The sequence below is a fragment of the Apodemus sylvaticus genome, chromosome 3 (assembly GCF_947179515.1).
Source record: "Apodemus sylvaticus chromosome 3, mApoSyl1.1, whole genome shotgun sequence".
Taxonomy (NCBI): domain Eukaryota; kingdom Metazoa; phylum Chordata; class Mammalia; order Rodentia; family Muridae; genus Apodemus; species Apodemus sylvaticus.
In genome coordinates this window covers 127499019-127519474 of record NC_067474.1, presented here as the reverse complement: position 1 = coordinate 127519474, position 20456 = coordinate 127499019, and the positions used below count along the sequence as shown (strand labels likewise).

Genomic DNA, 20456 nt, shown 5'->3' with positions numbered 1-20456 from the left:
TATAAGCTATATTGATTAACTTGGCTTTTTTTTATTCGATAAAACTTTTTATTTACATTTCGAATGATATCACTTGACATCTAAAATGATTAATAGTCTGGGTCTAGAGACCTATACATATGTACAAACATTTATGGATTTTTTTGTTTCTTTTAATCTCTCTATTTTCACTCGTTATTTTTATTTAGTATAATTCATAGTGAATTAAGTACTATAAAAGCCATATAGTTCTCTACATTTCATATAGAGAATTATATCTATGTACAATGATTGTAATTAAACTCCTCTTATAGAGATTTAGGAAAATTAATTTGGCACTAATTAGTGAATTCATTTAGAGATAAATGGAAATGAGTATTACTAAAAATGAGTGTTTTTTATTTCTTTAATTAAAACATTTTCATATGTTATATTTGATCACTTTCCCCTCCACACCTTCTGAAATGTAATCATCTTGACCTGTCTACACAGTCAATTTTATGGTAAGAATCACATTCAAAACTTCACTTCATTAGGAAAATTACTAAAGGGTTGTCAAAATTATTTGAAAAGATAAGAAAAATCTTAAATTCAGAAATATAACATCACATGTTAATGTAATAGGAAACTATTAATAGAGCCCATTTCTGCACTTACTTTAGTAATTTCCACTTTTGCTTTTACACAGCATCCAATTTAGAAACTAAATTCACAGAATTCAGATTGTTAATTGACCTGTTCAATACGAGTTAAACACTAAGAATTTTCCAACCAGTTAAATCTAGATAGGTTTTGGATACACAGCAATCCAAGGGGAATCCATGACTACCTGTGACCTTGACCTCTGTGATGTGCTCTTCATAGAACTCTCCAGCTTTGAAGACACAGTGGTAGGACCCATTATCATCAGCTGTCAGTTTAAAGATCCTGAGAGTCACTTTCCCCTCTCCAATGGCATCTTTCAGGAGTTCAGTCCGCTCCACATACTTGGAGATAGTTTCTCCATGCAAGTCTTTACCATTCCTGTACAGGTGCACGGGCTCTGTATAGCGATTCCGAAACCAACGAATCTCCATATGCTGTGCTTGTTGTGGTGGAGACAACTGACAACTCAGCTCAACATTTCCACCCAGTGGCGCCAAGACTGGCCTCTGTAAGCCAGTCACTGTGAATTGTTCTGTGAAGGATAACAATAATCAAAAGACAAGAGTGTGATTTAGTAAACATGCTCACATTGTTTGTTAAAATCATTCTGCTTATCTCACTTCTTTCTCCTCTCCCCTCTTTCAAATATCTACATGTACTTCACTAAGATCACTTTCTTTATTCTGAAGGCAGCTTATTTACTAATTAATTAATTGATACAGAAGCTTAAAATATTACTAGAAATGGTGAGAGGAAAAATTTAAGGAACTATTGGAAGTTCTGAGCAACTTCAAGATGGGATGGATTCAAGATAAATCAAGGCAATAAGAAAAACAGAGTCAAGGAAAATGTCACTATGAGTAGGCAATGTTATGTAGTTGGGGCTTTTGATGAATTGAAGCTTTAGGGAGAGAAAAAAATCAATAATCATGGATCTTGTGATACATGCTCAAATTTTGTAGATGAGAGTGTGGCAGATACTGCTTCCCCTTTGTGTTAAATATCCACTGTTTATATGATACAGTTAATGGGCTGCTGCTATGCAGGTCTAGCATCTTCACAGAGTGGGTGAGTGACAGAAATCAGGGAGTGACTGGGGTTCAGTAAACTGTGGAAGTCAGTGGTACCTGTAGGTGAGTGGAACTTGTGAGGACCTGCACAGCAGGCAGGCCCTTGCTGCTCATGGCATATAGAAACACAGCCATGTAGCCAGACAGAGGATGTAGCTCTGCAATACATGGGAAACTGAGACCTTGAAGTCCAGAAAACAAGCAAGCTGAGCTGGTAATGTATGTTTATAGGTAACTCCCCAGAAAGAAGAGTTTCAAGAAACACACATACAGACAAATAGTAATTTTGAAAATAATAAAGTAATGTCTCTGAAGAAAGGAGAGAGTTAAAGAGTAAAGAAAATATTTTCTGTTTTAAAATGGAGCACTCAATGGCAGACAGAATTTGAAGTTTATTTATTTTTGTTTTGAATATTAACATAGAATTAGTTACAATATGTTTGGCAAGGATGTAACTTTCTATGTCCTCTCAGGGAGTGGGGGACCAGGAAAGGGGAAATCATTTGAAATGTAAATAAAAAAATATTTCGAATAAAAAAAAAGAAACCCCAAATCAATGCAGATAAATATAAGGAGAGGAGTCCCCAAGCTTTATCCACTGTTTGGCTGTGGGTGAGTACCTAAGTTGATTGTTTGGCCAGGACTCTCAGAGGACAGCCATGCTAAACTCTTGTTGGCAAGTGTAACAAAATATCATTAACAGTGTCAGGAACTGATGATTTCGTTTTCAGGAAGAATTGCAGCCCCTACGGAAATAGGAACTCCACAAGACAATCAACAGAGTCAATTAACCTGGACACTTGGGGCTCTCAGAGTCTGAACCACCAATCAAAGAACATACATGACTGGATCTAGTCCAACCCACACATATGTAACAAAAGTGCAACTTAATCTTAATGGTGGTTTGTATATGCTTGGTGCAGGGAGTGGCATTATTAGGGGGATTGGTCTTACTGGAGTAGGTGTGTCACTGTGGCCATGGGCTTTAACATTCTTGTCTTAACTGTCTGGAATCCAGTCTTCTCCTAGTGACCTTCAGATGAAGATGTATTCCTGCACCATGTCTGCTTAGACACTGCCATGCTTCTTCCTTAATAATAATGGACTGAAACTCTGAATATATCATCCAGCCCAAATTAAATGTTGTACTTATAAAATATACCTTGGTTATGGTGTCTGTACACAGCAAGAAAAACTTAAGACAGTCTTTGTGTGAGTCCTGACCAACTGGAGAAACTATCCTAAAAGCTGTTGCCTATATGGGGATATGTTCTTTTAGCTGGGGTGCCTTGCTGGCCTCATAGGACAGGAAACACCTAGCCTCACAGAGAAATGATGTTCCAGGGTGGGAGGATATGGAGGCCAGGTCTCTTGGGTGATAATTTACTCCTATTGTATAGCTAAAGCAATCTCATGATGTGAAACAGATTCCTAAACATTAAAGTTTATGCCCTAAAGAAATGTATTAACCAGTGTTTCTAAAATACCTAAGTTCAGGTGATTTTGTTAACAAAGGGCTAGAAAAAATGCAAGGACTAGAAGACAAAGAGAAGAGTGGTAAAATAGTATTATCTGGATACAACCTAGTACTCATTGCAATCGTGAATACAGAGCAGCTAAGTTTGCATATTCTGTATCAATATAAGACTGCACCAGCAAGCAGCTGGTCATAAACACAGAAGGGATTCAGGTAGCCCTTCTGATTAGTCTCTCTTGAATTGTTGGCTATTGAAAAATTCTTTGAATGGAGAAGTTATTATAGGCAGATGTGTACCCATGTGTGAGTTCATCAAGGTCTTGTGAATAGTTTTATACTCAATGTCATACAGATAACCCTGATTAAACTCAATTATATGCCACAACACAAGAAAAAACAAACCAAGCCAAGCTAAGTCAAACCAACAAATCAACCAGACAAACAAACAAATAAACAAAAAAGCATGAAAATGTGAAAGGAACCTGAAATAAGAGGGGAAATTGCCAAGAATAGGAGGAAGAAAGGATAAGGTTGGGGAGACTAACCAGATGAGTGATATATATGCATCAGAAAAGACATTTAATGTACAAAAATGCCAGGAATAAATGACTATCAATGAAAAGAAAATAAAGATTTAGGATTGAATGGTATGGGGGTGCTTTTATGAAAGATATTGAACCTTAATATAAAAGTCAAATGTAAAAAATGTTGAAAGTTAAACCTTAAAGCTAAGGAAATTCATTTTTTTCAGTCGCCAACTCCCTTATGAACACCCTGGAAACCCAGATGCCAAAAAATTCAAGTAGGAGCCTTCAATCTCACAATTCTGACATCTAATTCCAATACTCCAGGATGACCTCATCACAATAGCAGACTATTTTTGTGGCTTTCCATTCTTTCCTGATCCTATCCCCAGTGGGTCATGCAGAGCCTATAGCCTACCTCTGCCGCTCCATGCATTGGTCTCAACTTCCAGTTTCCATAGTCACTCTGAACAGAAGCTGGAGATGATAACAGGAAATCAGCTAGTCACTGTCTGGTCTCCCTCCTGTCTTCACATCACAAAATGAGCCCTATTCAAAGCTCTGTAGCAGACCATTTGTTACAGAAAGAGGGTCTATGCAGATCATGACAATATATCCAGATTATCTTCCTCATTTGGATACTTTCACCTTTCCCCTTCACCCCATTTCCACTCCTAAATATCAGGTTCCAATACTTAAAAACACTTTCTTTTTTTTTTTTTTTTTTTGTCTTTTTTTTTTATTTGATATAATTTATTTACATTTCAAATGATTTCCCCTTTTCTAGCCCCCCCCCCACTCCCCGAAAGTCCCGTAAGCCCCCTTCTCTTCCCCTGTCCTCCCTCCCACCCCTTCCCAGTTCCCCGTTCTGGTTTTGCCAAATACTGTTTCACTGAGTCTTTCCAGAACCAGGGACCACTCCTGCTTTCTTCTTGTATCTCATTTGATGTGTGGATTATGTTTTGGGTATTCCAGTTTTCTAGGTTAATAACCACTTATTAGTGAGTGCATACCATGATTCACCTTTTGAGTCTGGGTTACCTCACTTAGTATGATGTTCTCTAGCTCCATCCATTTGCCTAAGAATTTCATGAATTCATTGTTTCTAATGGCTGAATAGTACTCCATTGTGTAGATATACCACATTTTTTGTATCCATTCTTCTGTTGAGGGATACCTGGGTTCTTTCCAGGATCTGGCAATTATAAATAGGGCTGCTATGAACATAGTAGAGCATGTATCCTTATTACATGGTGGGGAATCCTCTGGGTATATGCCCAGGAGTGGTATAGCAGGATCTTCTGGAAGTGAGGTGCCCAGTTTTCGGAGGAACCGCCAGACTGATTTCCAGAGTGGTTGTACCAATTTGCAACCCCACCAGCAGTGGAGGAGTGTTCCTCTTTCTCCGCACCCTCTCCAACACCTGCTGTCTCCTGAATTTTTAATCTTAGCCATTCTGACTGGTGTAAGATGAAATCTTAGGGTTGTTTTGATTTGCATTTCCCTAATGACTAATGAAGTGGAGCATTTTTTAAGATGCTTCTCCGCCATCCGAAGTTCTTCAGGTGAGAATTCTTTGTTTAACTCTGTACCCCATTTTTTAATAGGGTTGTTCGGTTTTCTGGAGTCTAACTTCTTGAGTTCTTTATATATATTGGATATTAGCCCTCTATCTGATGTAGGATTGGTGAAGATCTTTTCCCAATTTGTTGGTTGCCGATCTGTCCTCTTGATGGTGTCCTTTGCCTTACAGAAACTCTGTAACCTTATGAGGTCCCATTTGTCAATTCTTGCTCTTAGAGCATACGCTATTGGTGTTCTGTTCAGAAACTTTCTCCCTGTACCGATGTCCTCAAGGGTCTTCCCCAGTTTCTTTTCTATTAGCTTCAGAGTGTCTGGCTTTATGTGGAGGTCCTTGATCCATTTGGATTTGAGCTTAGTACAAGGAGACAAGGATGGATCAATTCGCATTCTTCTGCATGCTGACCTCCAGTTGAACCAGCACCATTTGTTGAAAAGGCTATCTTTTTTCCATTGGATGTTTTCAGCCTCTTTGTCGAGGATCAAGTGGCCATAGGTGTGTGGGTTCATTTCTGGATCTTCAATCCTGTTCCATTGATCCTCCTGCCTGTCACTGTACCAATACCATGCAGTTTTTAACACTATTGCTCTGTAGTATTGCTTGAGGTCAGGGATACTGATTCCCCCAGATTTTCTTTTGTTGCTGAGAATAGTTTTAGCTATCCTGGGTTTTTTGTTGTTCCAGATGAATTTGATAATTGCTCTTTCTAACTCTGTGAAGAATTGAGTTGGGATTTTGATGGGTATTGCATTGAATCTGTATAGTGCTTTAGGCAAAATGGCCATTTTAACTATATTGATTCTACCGATCCATGAGCATGGGAGGTTTTCCCATTTTTTGAGGTCTTCTTCCATTTCCTTCTTCAGAGTCTTGAAGTTCTTGCCATACAGATCTTTCGCATGTTTGGTAAGAGTCACCCCAAGATACTTTATACTGTTTGTGGCTATTGTGAAGGGGGTCATTTCCCTAATTTCTTTCTCAGCCTGCTTATCCTTTGAGTATAGGAAGGCCACTGATTTGCTTGAGTTGATTTTGTAACCTGCCACTTTGCTGAAGTTGTTTATCAGCTGTAGGAGCTCTCTAGTGGAGTTCTTTGGGTCACTTAGGTAGACGATCATGTCGTCTGCAAATAATGATAGTTTGACTTCCTCCTTTCCAATTTGTATCCCTTTGACCTCCTTATGTTGTCGAATTGCCCGAGCTAGTACCTCAAGTACAATATTGAAAAGATAAGGAGAAAGGGGGCAGCCTTGTCTGGTCCCTGATTTCAGTGGGATTGCTTCAAGTTTCTCTCCGTTTAGTTTGATGCTGGCTACCGGTTTGCTGTATATTGCTTTTACTATGTTTAGGTATGGGCCTTGAATTCCTGTTCTCTCCAAGACTTTAAGCATGAAAGGATGCTGAATTTTGTCAAATGCTTTTTCAGCATCCAATGAAATGACCATGTGGTTTTGTTCTTTGAGTTTGTTTATGTAGTGGATTGTATTGATGGATTTCCGTATATTGAACCAACCCTGCATTCCCGGGATAAAGCCTACTTGATCATGGTGGATGATCGTTTTGATGTGTTCTTGGATTCGGTTGGCAAGAATTTTGTTGAGTATTTTTGCATCGATGTTCATAAGGGAAATTGGTCTGAAGTTCTCTTTCTTTGTTGGATCTTTGTGTGGCTTTGGTATCAGCGTAATTGTGGCTTCGTAGAAGGAATTGGGTAGTGTTCCTTCTGTTTCTATTTTGTGGAATAGTTTGAAGAGTATTGGTGTTAACTCTTCTTTGAAGGTCTGGTAGAATTCTGCACTGAAACCATCTGGTCCTGTGCTTTTTTTGGTTGGAAGACTTTCTATGACTCCTTCTATTTCTTTAGGCTTTATGGGACTGTTTAGATGGTCTAGTTGGTCCTGATTTAATTTTGGTATTTGGTATCTGTCAAGGAAATTGTCCATTTCCTCCAGATTCTCCAGTTGTGTTGAGTACAGGCTCTTGTAGTAGGATCTGATGATTTTTTGGATTTCCTCAGTTTCCGTTGTTATGTCTCCCTTTTCATTTCTAAGTTTGTTAATTTGGATACTTTCTCTGTGCCCTTTGGTCAGTCTGGCTAAGGGTTTATCTATCTTGTTGATTTTCTCAAAGAACCAGCTCCTAGTTTTGTTGATTTTTAGTATGGTTCTCTTTGTTTCTACTTGATTGATTTCGGCCCTGAGTTTGATGATTTCCTGCCTTCTACTCCTCCTGGGTGAAATAGCTTCTTTTTGTTCTAGGGCTTTCAGGTGTGTCATTAAGTTGGTAATGTATGCTCTCTCCATTTTCTTTTTGGAGGCACTCAGGGCTATGAGTTTTCCTCTTAGCACTGCTTTCATTGTGTCCCATAGATTTGGGTATGTTGTGTTTTCATTTTCATTGTGTTCTAAAAAGTCTTTAATTTCTTTCTTTATTTCTTCCTTGACCAAGGTGTCATTGAGTAGAGTATTGTTCAATCTCCATGTGTTTGTGGGTTTTCTGTTGTTTCTGTTGCTATTGAAGACCACTTTTATTCCATAGTGATCAGATAGGAGGCATGGGATTAGTTCTATCTTTTTATATTTGTTGAGGTCTGTCTTGTGACCAATTATATGGTCGATTTTGGAGAAGGTACCATGAGGTGCTGAAAAAAAGGTATATTCTTTTGTTTTAGGATAGAATGTTCTATATATATCAGTTAAATCTAATTGGTCCAAAGCTTCAATTAGTTTCATTGTGTCCCTGTTTAGTTTCTGTTTTCCTGATCGGTCCATTGAGGAAAGTGCAGTGTTGAAGTCACCCACAATTATTGTGTTAGGTGCAATGTGTGCTTTGAGTTTTAATAAAGTTTCTTTTATGAAAGAGGGTGCCCTTGCATTTGGAGCATAGATGTTCAGGATTGAGAGTTCTTCTTGTTGTATTTTTCCTTTGACCAGCAAGAAGTGTCCCTCAGAGTCTCTTTTGATGACTTTGGGTTGAAAGTCAATTTTATCTGATATTAAAATGGCTACTCCAGCTTGTTTCCTGAGACCATTTGCTTGTAAAATTGTCTTCCAGCCTTTTACTCTAAGGTAGTGTTTGTCTTTGACCCTGAGGTGTGTTTCCTGTAAGCAGCAAAATGTAGGGTCCTGTTTACGTATCCAGTCAGTTAGTCTGTGTCTTTTTATTGGGGCATTGAGTCCATTGATGTTAAGAGATATTAAGGAATAGTGATTGTTACTTCCTATCATTTTTGACGTTATTTTTTAAATTTGATTGCTTAACTTATTTGGGTTTGATGAAAGGTTACTATCTTGCTTTTTTCAGGGTGGAGTTTCCCTCCTTGTATTGGTGTTGTCCTCCTATTATCCTTTTTAGGGCTGGGTTTGTGGATAGATATTGGGTGAACTTGGTTTTGTCGTGAAATATCTTAGTTTCTCCATCTATGGTGATTGAGAGTTTTGCTGGATATAGTAGTTTTGGTTGGCATTTGTGTTCTCTTAGAGTCTGCATGAGATCTGCCCAGGACCTTCTAGCCTTCATAGTCTCAGGTGAAAAGTCTGCTGTGATTCTGATAGGTCTTCCTTTATATGTTACTTGGCCTTTTTCTCTTACTGCCTTTAGTATTCTTTCTTTGTTTAGAACATTTGGTGTTTTGATTATTATGTGACGGGAAGTATTTCTGTTCTGGTCCAGTCTGTTTGGAGTTCTGTAGGCTTCTTGTATATTCATGGGCATCTCTCTCTTTAGGTTAGGGAAGTTTTCTTCCATAATTTTATTGAAGATATTTGCTGGCCCTTTAAGTTGTAAATCTTCACTCTCATCTATGCCTATAATCCTTAGGTTTGGTCTTCTCATTGTGTCCTGGATTTCCTGGATATTTTGGGTTACAAGCTTTTTGCACTTTGCATTTTCTTTAACTGTTGAGTCCATGGTTTCTATGGAATCTTCAGCATCTGAGATTCTTTCTTCTATCTCTTGTATTCTGTTGTTGATATTTGCATCTCTGTCCCCTGATTTCTTCCCAAGGCTTTCTATCTCCAAAGTTGTCTCCCTTTGAGTTTTCTTAGTTGTTTCTACTTCTGATTTTAGATCCTGGATGGTTTTGCTTAGCTCCTTCCCTTGCATGTTTGTGTTTTCCTGTAATTCTTTAAGAGATTTTTGTGTTTCCTCTTTCATGAGCTCAGCCTGTTGACCAAAGTTCTCCTGTATTTCTTTAAGAGATTTTTGTGTTTCGTCTTTCATGACCTCAGCCTGTTGAGCAAAGTTCTCCTGTATTTCTTTAAGTGTTTTTTGCATTTCCTCCTTGTTGGCTTTTGTATTCTCCTGGATTTCTTTCAATGATTTTTGTGTTTCCCTTGCAAGGGCTTCTAACTTTTGATCCATTTTCTCCTCAATGTCCTTCATGTGTTCCTGTACCAGCATCATGACCAGTGATTTTAAATCCAAATCTTGTTTTACTGGTGTGATGGGGTATCCAGGACTTGCTGGTAGAGGAGAATTTGGTTCAGATGTTGCCATATTGCCTTGATTTCTGTTAGTGACGTTTCTGCGTTTGCCTTTTGCCATCTAGCTCTCACTGGTGTTACTTGGTCTTGTCAGTGCTGGACTCACCAGTGCAAGCTGCCCCTTCCCCGTTGGCCTCTGGTGCACAGCTTACACTCTGCACTGCCTATAGACAGGGTGCTGTTGTCCAGGCTGTTCAGATCCCGAAGCAGGCACCTGAAGGCTCCCGCTGGGGCCCGCAGGATTTATTGGAGCACACCGACTTCTCCCAGCTGGCCGCCCGGAAGCCCCCACTAGCCTCTTGAGGGACCTGGAGATGTGGCGGCCACCCAGGCTGATCTGAAGCGGAGAGAGTTGAGCTGGGGGCTTCTGCCTGAGGCCTTGCCCCAGATTGTGTCTGTGGACCAGGTGGAACCCGTGTGCACTCCCAGGGAGCTCCGAAGGTGAATGTTGCTGTGACCTCCCCTGTGCTCCGCTCACTCCGCTGGGCAGCCGATTTCCCCAACCGGGCTGGCGCACACTAGGTTAGCCTTGTCGCCTGGGCCCTGAGTCCAGGCAAACGCCTGGGAGGCCAAGGTCCGAGCAAAGTTCCCCTAGGGCTATGTCTGTTATTTGGGTCCGCCAGGTGACCTGGATGGCGGGCGTGCGCGTCCGCGCTCCGCGAAAGCACCGGGAGAGTCTGTTGTGCTAATAACCTCCTGGGCTGGTTGACACACAGATGGCCCACCAAGCCGCCCAGTTCTTGGGGTCAGTCCTGTGCCTTTTGGGGCCTAGACCCCCGTTTTGTTAGCCTCAGGCTACGCTTGTTAGCAGTCTCTGCCCTCCCGAGCACTCTGGCTCCTGTAGGCAAAATGGCGGCGCGTGCACCGGCCGGGGCAAAAAAAAAAAACTCCTGGCTGGGTTGGCGCCCCGATGGCCACTCGAACAGCCCAGGGCCTGGGTACAGGCCAACGCCCGTCTGGCTCAGACCCCTGCGGTGTTGGGCCTAGGATTATGTTTGTGTACCTCAGTCTGACCGATCTCTGGAGCCTGGGATCAAGATGGCGGTGAGTCTCTCCTGACTGGCGGGCAGCCGAGTTCTGAAGTGGCTTCCGTGCAGCGAAAGGCTCCGCAGAACCGCAGTTGCTTGCCGCCCGGCTGGTCAGCGAAGGTCAGTGGTCGTGGGCGCAGGGCCTAACTGGACCCTGTGTCGCCTTGGTTCCACTGCTGATGGCCCTTCAGCTGGAGCAGCCACTGCTACCGCCGCCGCCGCCGCCGCCGCCGCCGCCTCTTTTTCTTAAAAACACTTTCTACCCAGGATCCCCAGTGATAATACGTGGTAGGATCTCAGAAACATTCCCAACACTCAACTCACAGCTACCATACTCTTCTAAAAACCAGAGAGGTAACAGAAAGAAATGAATGGGACACAGATGCACTCAACAGTGACAGACAAACCATATATCAGCACGTAGAATTAGTCATTCTACTCTGATGGCTACATACCAGCATAAAAACATAATAAGTATGACTCAAGACATTGTTTCCACTAGAGCCCAGGTACCATACTATATAAGATATTAGAAATTCAATACAGCTGAACAACTTCAAAATAGGTATTATGAATATATTTAAGCACTTTACAGAGGAAATTAAGAAATCTATTAATGAAAGCTATGAAAACACTAACAGTTAAAAGAAATGAAGAAAATAGTCCAAACCATGAAATGTGGAAACACCTAAACTGAGGGAAAAATGGAAGTGAAACATTTGTGAACTCAAACAAAAGCCTTAGAGGCAAGACTCACCAGGAGAATATAAGAGATAGAAGATAATTTTAGGCATTGAAGAGAAGATAGAAGAGATGGAACCTTTGGTAAAAGAAAATGTGGAATCTAATAACATTCAGGGAAAAATCCAAGGAAATTTGAATATTATGATAAAAATTAAATTCCATTAATTATAGGAACAGAGGAGAGGGCATAAACCTAGGCCAAGGGCATTGAAAATAATTTCAACAAAATCGTGGAAGAAAATTCTCTTGTCCTAAAGAAAGAGAGGTCTATCAGGAACAAGAAGCAAACAGAACATCAAATAGACTGGACCAAAAAAGAAATTCACCACAGCACATAATAATCAAAGCACAAATGGATAGAGAAAAGATATAAATAGAAAGGGAAGAAGCTAAAGTACTTTTTTGGTAGATAACAGAATAGTATACATAAGTAGCCCCAAAAATTCAACTAAGAAATCCATACATCTGGTAAATATATTCTGCAAAGCATCTGGATAAAACAGTAACTCACAAAAATTATCAGCACCTGTATATGCAAATAACAAATAGACCAAGAAAGAAATCAGGACATTTTCCCTAGTAGTCTCAAATAATAATAAAAAATTGTCATAAATCTAAACAAGGAAATGAAAGATTTTTATGCTAAAAGCTTTAATAGATTGGGGAAAGACATTGAAGAATATATCAGAGAATGGAAAGGACTCCTGTGATCATTGGTAGGTGGAATTAACAGAGTAAAAAATGGTTACTCTACCAAAAGCAATCTACAGATTCAGTGAAGTACCCAACAAAATTCCAAAACACTTCTTCACAAACGTTTGAAAGGACAAAAATCAAAGATGGCTCTCAAATACCCAAAACATAATCCACACATCAAATGGGGTACAAGAAGAAAGGAGGAGTGGCCCCTTGTTCTGGAAAGACTCCGTGAAGCAGTATTTGGCAAAACCAGAATGGGGAAGTGGGATGGTGTGGGTGGGAGGGGGAGAGAAGGGGGGTTACGGGACTTTCGGGGAGTGGGGGGCTAGAAAAGGGGAAATCATTTGAAATGTAAATAAAAAATATATCGAATAAAAAAAAGAATGCTGTAAAAGGCAAAAAAAATTTCTTGGATAATCAATGAATTTTTGCGATATTACCACTCTCCAACTCAAATTATAGTATTGAAGTATACTAACAAAACCAGCATGGTATTAGAAAAAAAAAACAGACAAAATTGTTACTGCAATCAAATTGAAGTCCCAGATGAAATTAGTTCATACATTTATGGATACCTTCTTTTGTTTTGTTTTTGGTTTGTTTTTTGTTGGTTTATTTGTTTGTTTTTATGAAGAAGCTCAGCATACACAGTAAGAAAAAGACAAAATATTTAAACACAGTAATGTTCAAAATGGACGGCTTCATATAGACAAATGCAAATAAATCCAATTTTATCACCCATTATGAAACTTAACTCCATATGGATCAAGGACCCCAACATAAATGTAGATACACTGAGTCCACTGAGTCTGATAGAGGAGAAAGGGAGAGACATTCTTGAACTCATTAGAGCAGGAAAAGGCTTTCTGAACATAACACCATTTTCAAAGGCACAAAGAACAACAATTAATAAATTGGAACTTATGAAAATGAAAATATTCTGCACATAAAAGGACATTATTATTTAGAGATTTTTTTTTACTTTTACATATTTAGTAGAGGATTAATATCTAAAAATATATAAAAATTCAAAAATCTAGAATCAAGAAAACAAATAGCCCAATTGAAATTCACCTATTGATTTAAACATAGAATCTTAGATGACTATGAAGCACACGATGAAATGCTCAACATACTTCACCATAAGTGAAATGCAAATCAAAGTTATATTTATAGTTCATCTTACACTCATCAACTTCACCTGCCAATAAGAGAAATGATAGTTTATGTTGGAGAGAATGTGAAGAAAAAGCCACAAATATCCGTTGGTGGTTTGAGTGCAAACTTGTTCAGCCACTGAAGAAATGGGTGTGGTGGTTTCTTAGGAAGCTCAGAATAGGTCTATCTCAAGATCTAGCTATACTACTGTTAAGCATACACCCAAAGGATGCTTTATCCTAATAAAGAAATACTTGTATTTCTTTATTCAATAATATTCTAAATATTGTGATCTTCTATTTATAATATTTAGTAATTGAAAACAGCCTAGATTTTTTTCAATGGATGAATGGATAAAGAAGTTGTTGTACAACAATAGGATGGAATATTATTACCTAGACATATAATAATATTAAATCAAAATTTACAGGTAAATGGATGAAGTGAAGGAAAAATATCATTTGAGTGATGTATCCCAGGCCCAGAAAGACAAGTATGGTATGTATTAACAACTATGTAGATATTATCTTTTAAGTCTTCAATAAGAAATCTACAATCCATATAACCACAATGATTAGATATAGAATAAAAATGTAATGACCAGCATAGAACTCTCTTAAAAGTAAAAATAATATTGATAGCTATGATAGACAAACAATGTATTGAGAGAACCAGAAGTGGAAGGGGAGTGACGAGGGCCAAGAAAGAAAATATAGGGAGAGACATCTTGGTATAAAATCCTAATATAGTAGGAGATTGATAAAATTACACACACACACACACACACATTGCAGAACATGTTCATTTTCATAAGGTACAATTTATTATTTGTTGTTCTTTGTGCCTAGGCTAATGGTGTTGTGTGTGTGTGTGTGTGTGTGTGTACATATACATATATGAAGTGATCCAAATGAAATCACAATGCAATGGGGGAGACAACTGCATAAAAATGGACAGTTATCATCACCAATGAAGGTTGCAGTACTAAGAATTAATCTAATCAGGGTGGAACACAAGTAAATGTGAGATTATATCATTGAACAATCATCTTTGCTAGAATAATCTACATTTTTACATCATTTGCTTACTAAGTCCTTTTTGAAATGTCTCTAAGAATCTATATTTATTTGTGCTTTGTATAAAATGCCCCTACAAAATCAAGTTTTCACTCTGCTATCCTGTTTCATCTTCCCCTATTTCCCCCTTACCGTATTCTAAACTTTTCCCTACCATAGTCTAATATTTATCTGCAGCCTATACAATTCCTCAGTATAAAAATGCTATACATGTCCTGTGCATTTAGTATGAATATTGTGTTCTCAAGGCAAATATTTGATCTCTTTCATTGTACTTTCATCCTGGAAGCTGAACCAAACCCAATGAAAGAGTATTTGCTGATTAGAAATTATCATTTGTTTCTCTAAGCTGGGGACTTTTGTGACTGTCTTCATTTCATTACTATATCCACACTTTAGGAACAATGGTATAAATACTCTCATTTATAACATACTTTGATTTTCTTGGAGTAGTTGATATTCCTAAGAATCATGAGAAAGTGAAAGATTCATACCTGAACTCAGTGCTACCATCTGGAGGAAACATAAGACAACATAGTGTGCAGCACGTTCTCCTGTAGCTCCCATTACACCTGTGAAGAGACACAAGTTAATTATCAGTAAAAACAAAAGTAAAATTTACTGATATCAAAATACTCCATACATTTCCTCTGGATTCCAAGTAGAGTTACTGTTAGTCCACAATTTCAGACAATGAATAGCTGCACAACACTCATTTATTTAATGATATACATCATCCTTTAATTTGTACTTACTAAATATGGTGGTCCTAGCTCTGGGAATGTTCTGTGTAATGACTGCATTACTCCAGATATTTATTCCCCATTAGAAGATATCATCCTCCCAGGCATGATATGTGCTGTGCTTGCCAACTTTAGTAGGTCTCCTCTCTCTACAAGGTTATGGAACTTCCAAAAAGATCCAAGTCTCAAAGACCTTGATGTGTAAGTGTCTGCCATATTTAACAATATTTAAATACATGAAAAAGTATGAAACATATTACAATTATTAGAGTAATCATGTAGCCTTTTACAAGGATACATGACTTTTATTCTTGCACTCATTGTTTTGAATTTTATTCTTATGTAGAACTTATAAGTAGAAACATGTTTATGAGACCAAATATTTAGTAAAAATTTAAGATGAAAAATTTTCATAGTCAAATGTGAAAGTCTTTTATCCATTACTGAGTATTTTGGCTTTTTATTCAGTAGGCAAATGTGATAGCTTTTTAATTATGTCACACACGCAGTAGTAGGCTATATACTAGAGTTATAAATAAATGCTAAATTGAATGTGAAGTTAAAATAAATCTGATCTATACCTTCATCTATTATATTCTTTACTTTATAAAATATAAAAATAGCTGAGCGATGCTGGCACATGCCTGTAATCCCAGCACTCTGGGAGGCAGAGGCAAGCGGATTTCTGAGTTCAAGGCCAGCCTGGTCTACAGAGTGAGTTCCAGGACAGCCAGGGCTACACAGAGAAACCCCGTCTCAAAAAAACCAAATCCAAAAAACAAAAACAAAAACAAAAACAAAAATATAAAAATGTTTAAGGTATATCTTTCTTGCATTTTAAATAAATAAAAAGTTTTCCCATACATATCATATATTTTATAATCTTTCTATAAATTATTTCATTTATGTGTTTTACCTCTGTATGTGTATGTCAGTGGTTCTGAAATTTCCTAATATTGTAGCAAATTAATAAAGTTTCTAATATGGAGTTGACCCTCAAACATAAAATTGTTTTTGCTTGACCTTCATAACTGAAATTTTACTACTGTTATGAATTATAATGTAAGTAGCTGTGTTTTCCAATGGTCTTAGGTACCCTTTGTAAAAACAACTTGTTCAACCTCTAAAGGAATCATGATCTACAGGTTAAGAATCTCTGATGTATGTATATGAGTTTCATTCCTGGTGCCTATGGATGTCTGAAGAGATTGTGAAATCTCTTAGAACTCAAATTAAAGATGGTTGTGAACTACTATATGGGTGCCAGAACTGAACCCAAATGCTCTGTAAAAGAAACACATAATCTTATCCATTAAGCCATTTCTCCACTCCTCTTTCTTTTACATTTTGTCAGTATATATTAATTAAACACAATGGGTACCATTTTATATATATATACATATATGTATATGTATACACACACACACACACACACACACATATATATATATACATATATATATATATTATTCACCTCCATTGCTATGGTAAAGGTGTGTTTATGCAAAAATGATTCATTGAGATTACATCACTAAAGCGCATATCTTCCCCTACCCAACATTTATTAGCTTCCTATAAAGCCATAGAATGGGATGAGATCTTGTAAGATTTTTCTGACTTCCAGAATGGCAAATCGTAGGACTAATCCTTTGCAGGTCTTGTGCAGGTGATCAGAGTTTCTATGAGTTAAAAATGTTTTCAAGGAGAATTTAATGCTCTATTCAGAAAGTATAATTTTCACTTTCTTTAACATTCTGTGAATTGAAATGTGATAATTGTGTATGTGCTACAGTGTGATATTTCAATATGTAAACTTCTCAAGTTAGAATCTATTGCTTATATCCCAGTTTAAAAAAAAATACAGTAAATAGTTTTAAATTAGATTTGCCCTATTAGAACTATTTCACCAAGATAATTATGTTTTGGTATATTTTTGAAAGATTAAATAACTCATTTATCCATCTCTTTCCCTTTCTAGAATCTAGTAATTATATATTGATCTCCCTTACGAAAAAAATTATAATTTTTTAAAACTTAAAATGGAATTATATTGTTTACTCTCATTGTTTACTCTTTCTAGCTTATCTCACATCACCCTACTCTCAAGACAACAGCAGATTTTTCTTAATTATTATTACACACACATATAAGTATGAGTATATGTAAAAGGCATACATTTATATATAGTATATAAATATTATATATGTGTATGATTGTACATGCATTTCTGTGTACATAAAGCACAAGTAGATATAAAAGCAGAATGCTGAGTCATGTTTTGTACGTTTTCAAGGCTGACCACTCTGCACTGGACAATTATATGGAAGCTCATCTCTGGGATACTATAATTTTTCTTTTTCTAGGACTCATTAGCTGTCTGTAGTCCCTTGACTAGGATGGAATCCCTGATAATATTCCCCTTTCTATGTTAACATGTCCAGTAATGTGCTGTTCCAGTCCTGTTTATGCAGCTATTTTTAGGAAAACAACTTTCTATACCTCTATGTATGACTGAGAACATGAAGTATTTGTCTTTTTCTGCTATCCTGTTCTAAAAATTGAATTTTTAAAGACTCAGCAGGGGTATCTCATACATTCTCTTTCTAATTGAGAAAAATCACAGGATGGTCACATCTCACTTTTGTGTGGCTGAGAAATAGCAGTTATAGGAATATATGCAGGCATACACATATTTATTTAGCCCTGTTCAAATCAAACTCAGAACCTGAGTTTAGTATTTGCCAAGATTAAATTTCCATCTCACCCAAAAAGAAAAACTTGGGAATTTTCCCCATAGACAAGATTAACTCTCCATTCTTCTGAACCCCAAGATTTAATAATCTTAAAATACTTCTGTCTAAGTCCTTAAAACTTGTTTCTATGAGCACAATATTCCTCCCAGGAGGTAAAAGGAAGAAGAAAAGTAGAAGAAATAAAAAATATCTATGAAGGTAGAGACATATCCTAAAACTTATTAATCCACTTACTTACCGAGGCCAGATGATCCCGCATCAGCTCTCTGTTGTCCCCAAGAAAGCATCAGTTGAGTCATATGAGATTTTGGTAACACTTCAGCAGTTCTCCTGAAGCCATAAATATGTCAGCATTAGATGGGGATTAGGGAAATTAACCACAAACAACTCCCACTCCTACCCTGAACATCTGGCCACTGGATTCTGCAAACCTGACAGTTAGGTCTCTTTTCCAGGGAAGTTCCTATGGGGCTGGTCATATCAATTCATAAATGAAGTCGTTGTTTAACTCAGTGATTGCGTCTAGTATTACTCAATCACTAACAAGACTTTCCTCCCCCAGAAAAGAAGCAAAATGAAATCTGATCCATGTCTGTCATTCACTGAGTGCTAAATAAAAAGTTAGCATTAATGTTGAACGCTGGATATATACATAGAAAAGAGAATTTTAGAAACACAAGTAAATTTCTTTAAGTTCAAATGAGGCATTCAAGGAAGCTTCATATAGTTAATAAATGATAATAACCTCAAAAAAAAAAATAAAAACCAGTTAGACCAGTTAAGCAAAAGATCATAGTAGTTTCCCAGGCTGACAGAGCAACTATTTTTTGAAGGTACAAAACAAAGTAGTAAATTCAAAAAATAATAGTTTGCTGCATCTTGACTAGAAATAAGATTGGGAAGAAAGAACAAGATGTGAACTTCAGGAAGAAATAAAAGAAGTAATGAAACTTAAGATACAATAATTAATTTTATATGTATATTCACCTATATTTTATTATATATGTGTATATATTAATGTTTAGCATAGATGACATACTTAAATATGCATAGACTAGCTATTAACATGAAAACATATAGAAACTAGTACATACATATGTTTATAAATTATTGCAGATACCTGTATATGCATGTGCACGTATATAAAGGTTTAGTTCAGTAATTATGTACTATATTTCTAGAAATCGTTCATACATCTATTTGTACAATTATCAGACATATATAAGAGATGATAAATGTATACCTGTAAATATTTATAGATATATTACTTAGTTATATGAGATAGTTGTATAAATTAGTTTGATCACATTCATCCCTATCTCTTCCTAGACCCATTCCCCTTAACTACCCAATCAACTTTGTGTCCCTTAAATTAAAAAAACAGAGTGTGCACCCAGAGGAAGTCTGGGAGCTCGCAGCACGGCTTGCTCCTGCTGCCCAGAGCTTGGGTCCCAGTCCTGAGGCCTCTGGCAGAAGCCCTCAGCTCAATTCTTTCCGCTTCTGGATCCAGATCAGCCTGGGCAGCGGCACCAAATCTCCAGTTCCTGCTAGAGGCTAGAGGGGCTTCCGGGCGGCCATCGGGGAGACGTCGGTGTGCTCCAGTGAATCCAGCAGGCCCCAGCGGGAGCCTTCAGGTGCCTGCTTCAGGATCTGAACAGCCTGGGCAGCAGCACCCTCTTTAAAGGCAGTGCAGGAGGTAAGCAGTGCACCAGAGTCCAACTGGGAAGGGGCAGCTTGCACTGGTGAGTCCAGCAGTGACAAGACCAACTAACACCAGGGAGAACTAGATGGCAAAAGGCAAACGCAGGAACGTCACTAACAGAAATGAAGGCAATATGGTAACATCTGAACCCAATTCTCCTCTACCAGCATGCCCTGGATACCCCATCACACCAGTAAAACAAGATTTGGATTTAAAATCACTGGTCATGAAGGACATACTTAAAGAAATTCAGGAGAAAATGGATCAAAAGTTAGAAGCCCTTGCAAGGGAAACACAAAAATCATTGAAAGAAATCCAGGAGAATACAAAAGCCAACAATGAGGAAACGCAAAAAACACTTAAAGAAATACAGGAGAACTTTGGTCAACAGGCTGAGGTCATGAAAGAGGAAACACAAAAATCTCTTAAAGAATTACAGGAAAGCACAAACAAGCAAGTGAAGGAGCTGAGCAAAAACATCCAGGATCTAAAATCAGAAGTAGAAACAACTAAGAAAACTCAAAGGGAGACAACTTTGGAGATAGAAAGCCTTGGGAAGAAATCAGGGGACATAGATGCAAATATCAACAACAGAATACAAGAGATAGAAGAAAGAATCTCAGATGCTGAAGATTCCATAGAAACCATGGAGTCAACAGTTAAAGAAAATGCAAAATGCAAAAAGCTTGTAACCCAAAATATCCAGGAAATCCAGGACACAATGAGAAGACCAAGCTTAAGGATTATAGTCATAGATGAGAGTGAAGATTTACAACTTAAAGGGCCAGCAAA

At 37.7% G+C, this 20456-nt stretch overlaps 1 protein-coding gene across 1 annotated transcript in view; it reads right to left on the bottom strand.

Moving 5' to 3' along the window:
* LOC127680340 (selection and upkeep of intraepithelial T-cells protein 2-like) overlaps positions 1–20456 on the bottom strand; it is a 112186-nt gene that overhangs the window by 24429 nt on the left and 67301 nt on the right. The window contains exons 2-4 of the mRNA XM_052175825.1: positions 18201–18292; positions 14961–15038; positions 809–1168 (exon numbers count right to left, since the gene is read on the bottom strand). Of these exons, the coding sequence (XP_052031785.1) occupies positions 809–1168; positions 14961–15038; positions 18201–18292 (530 nt within the window). The remainder of the gene's footprint in view (positions 1–808; positions 1169–14960; positions 15039–18200; positions 18293–20456) is intronic.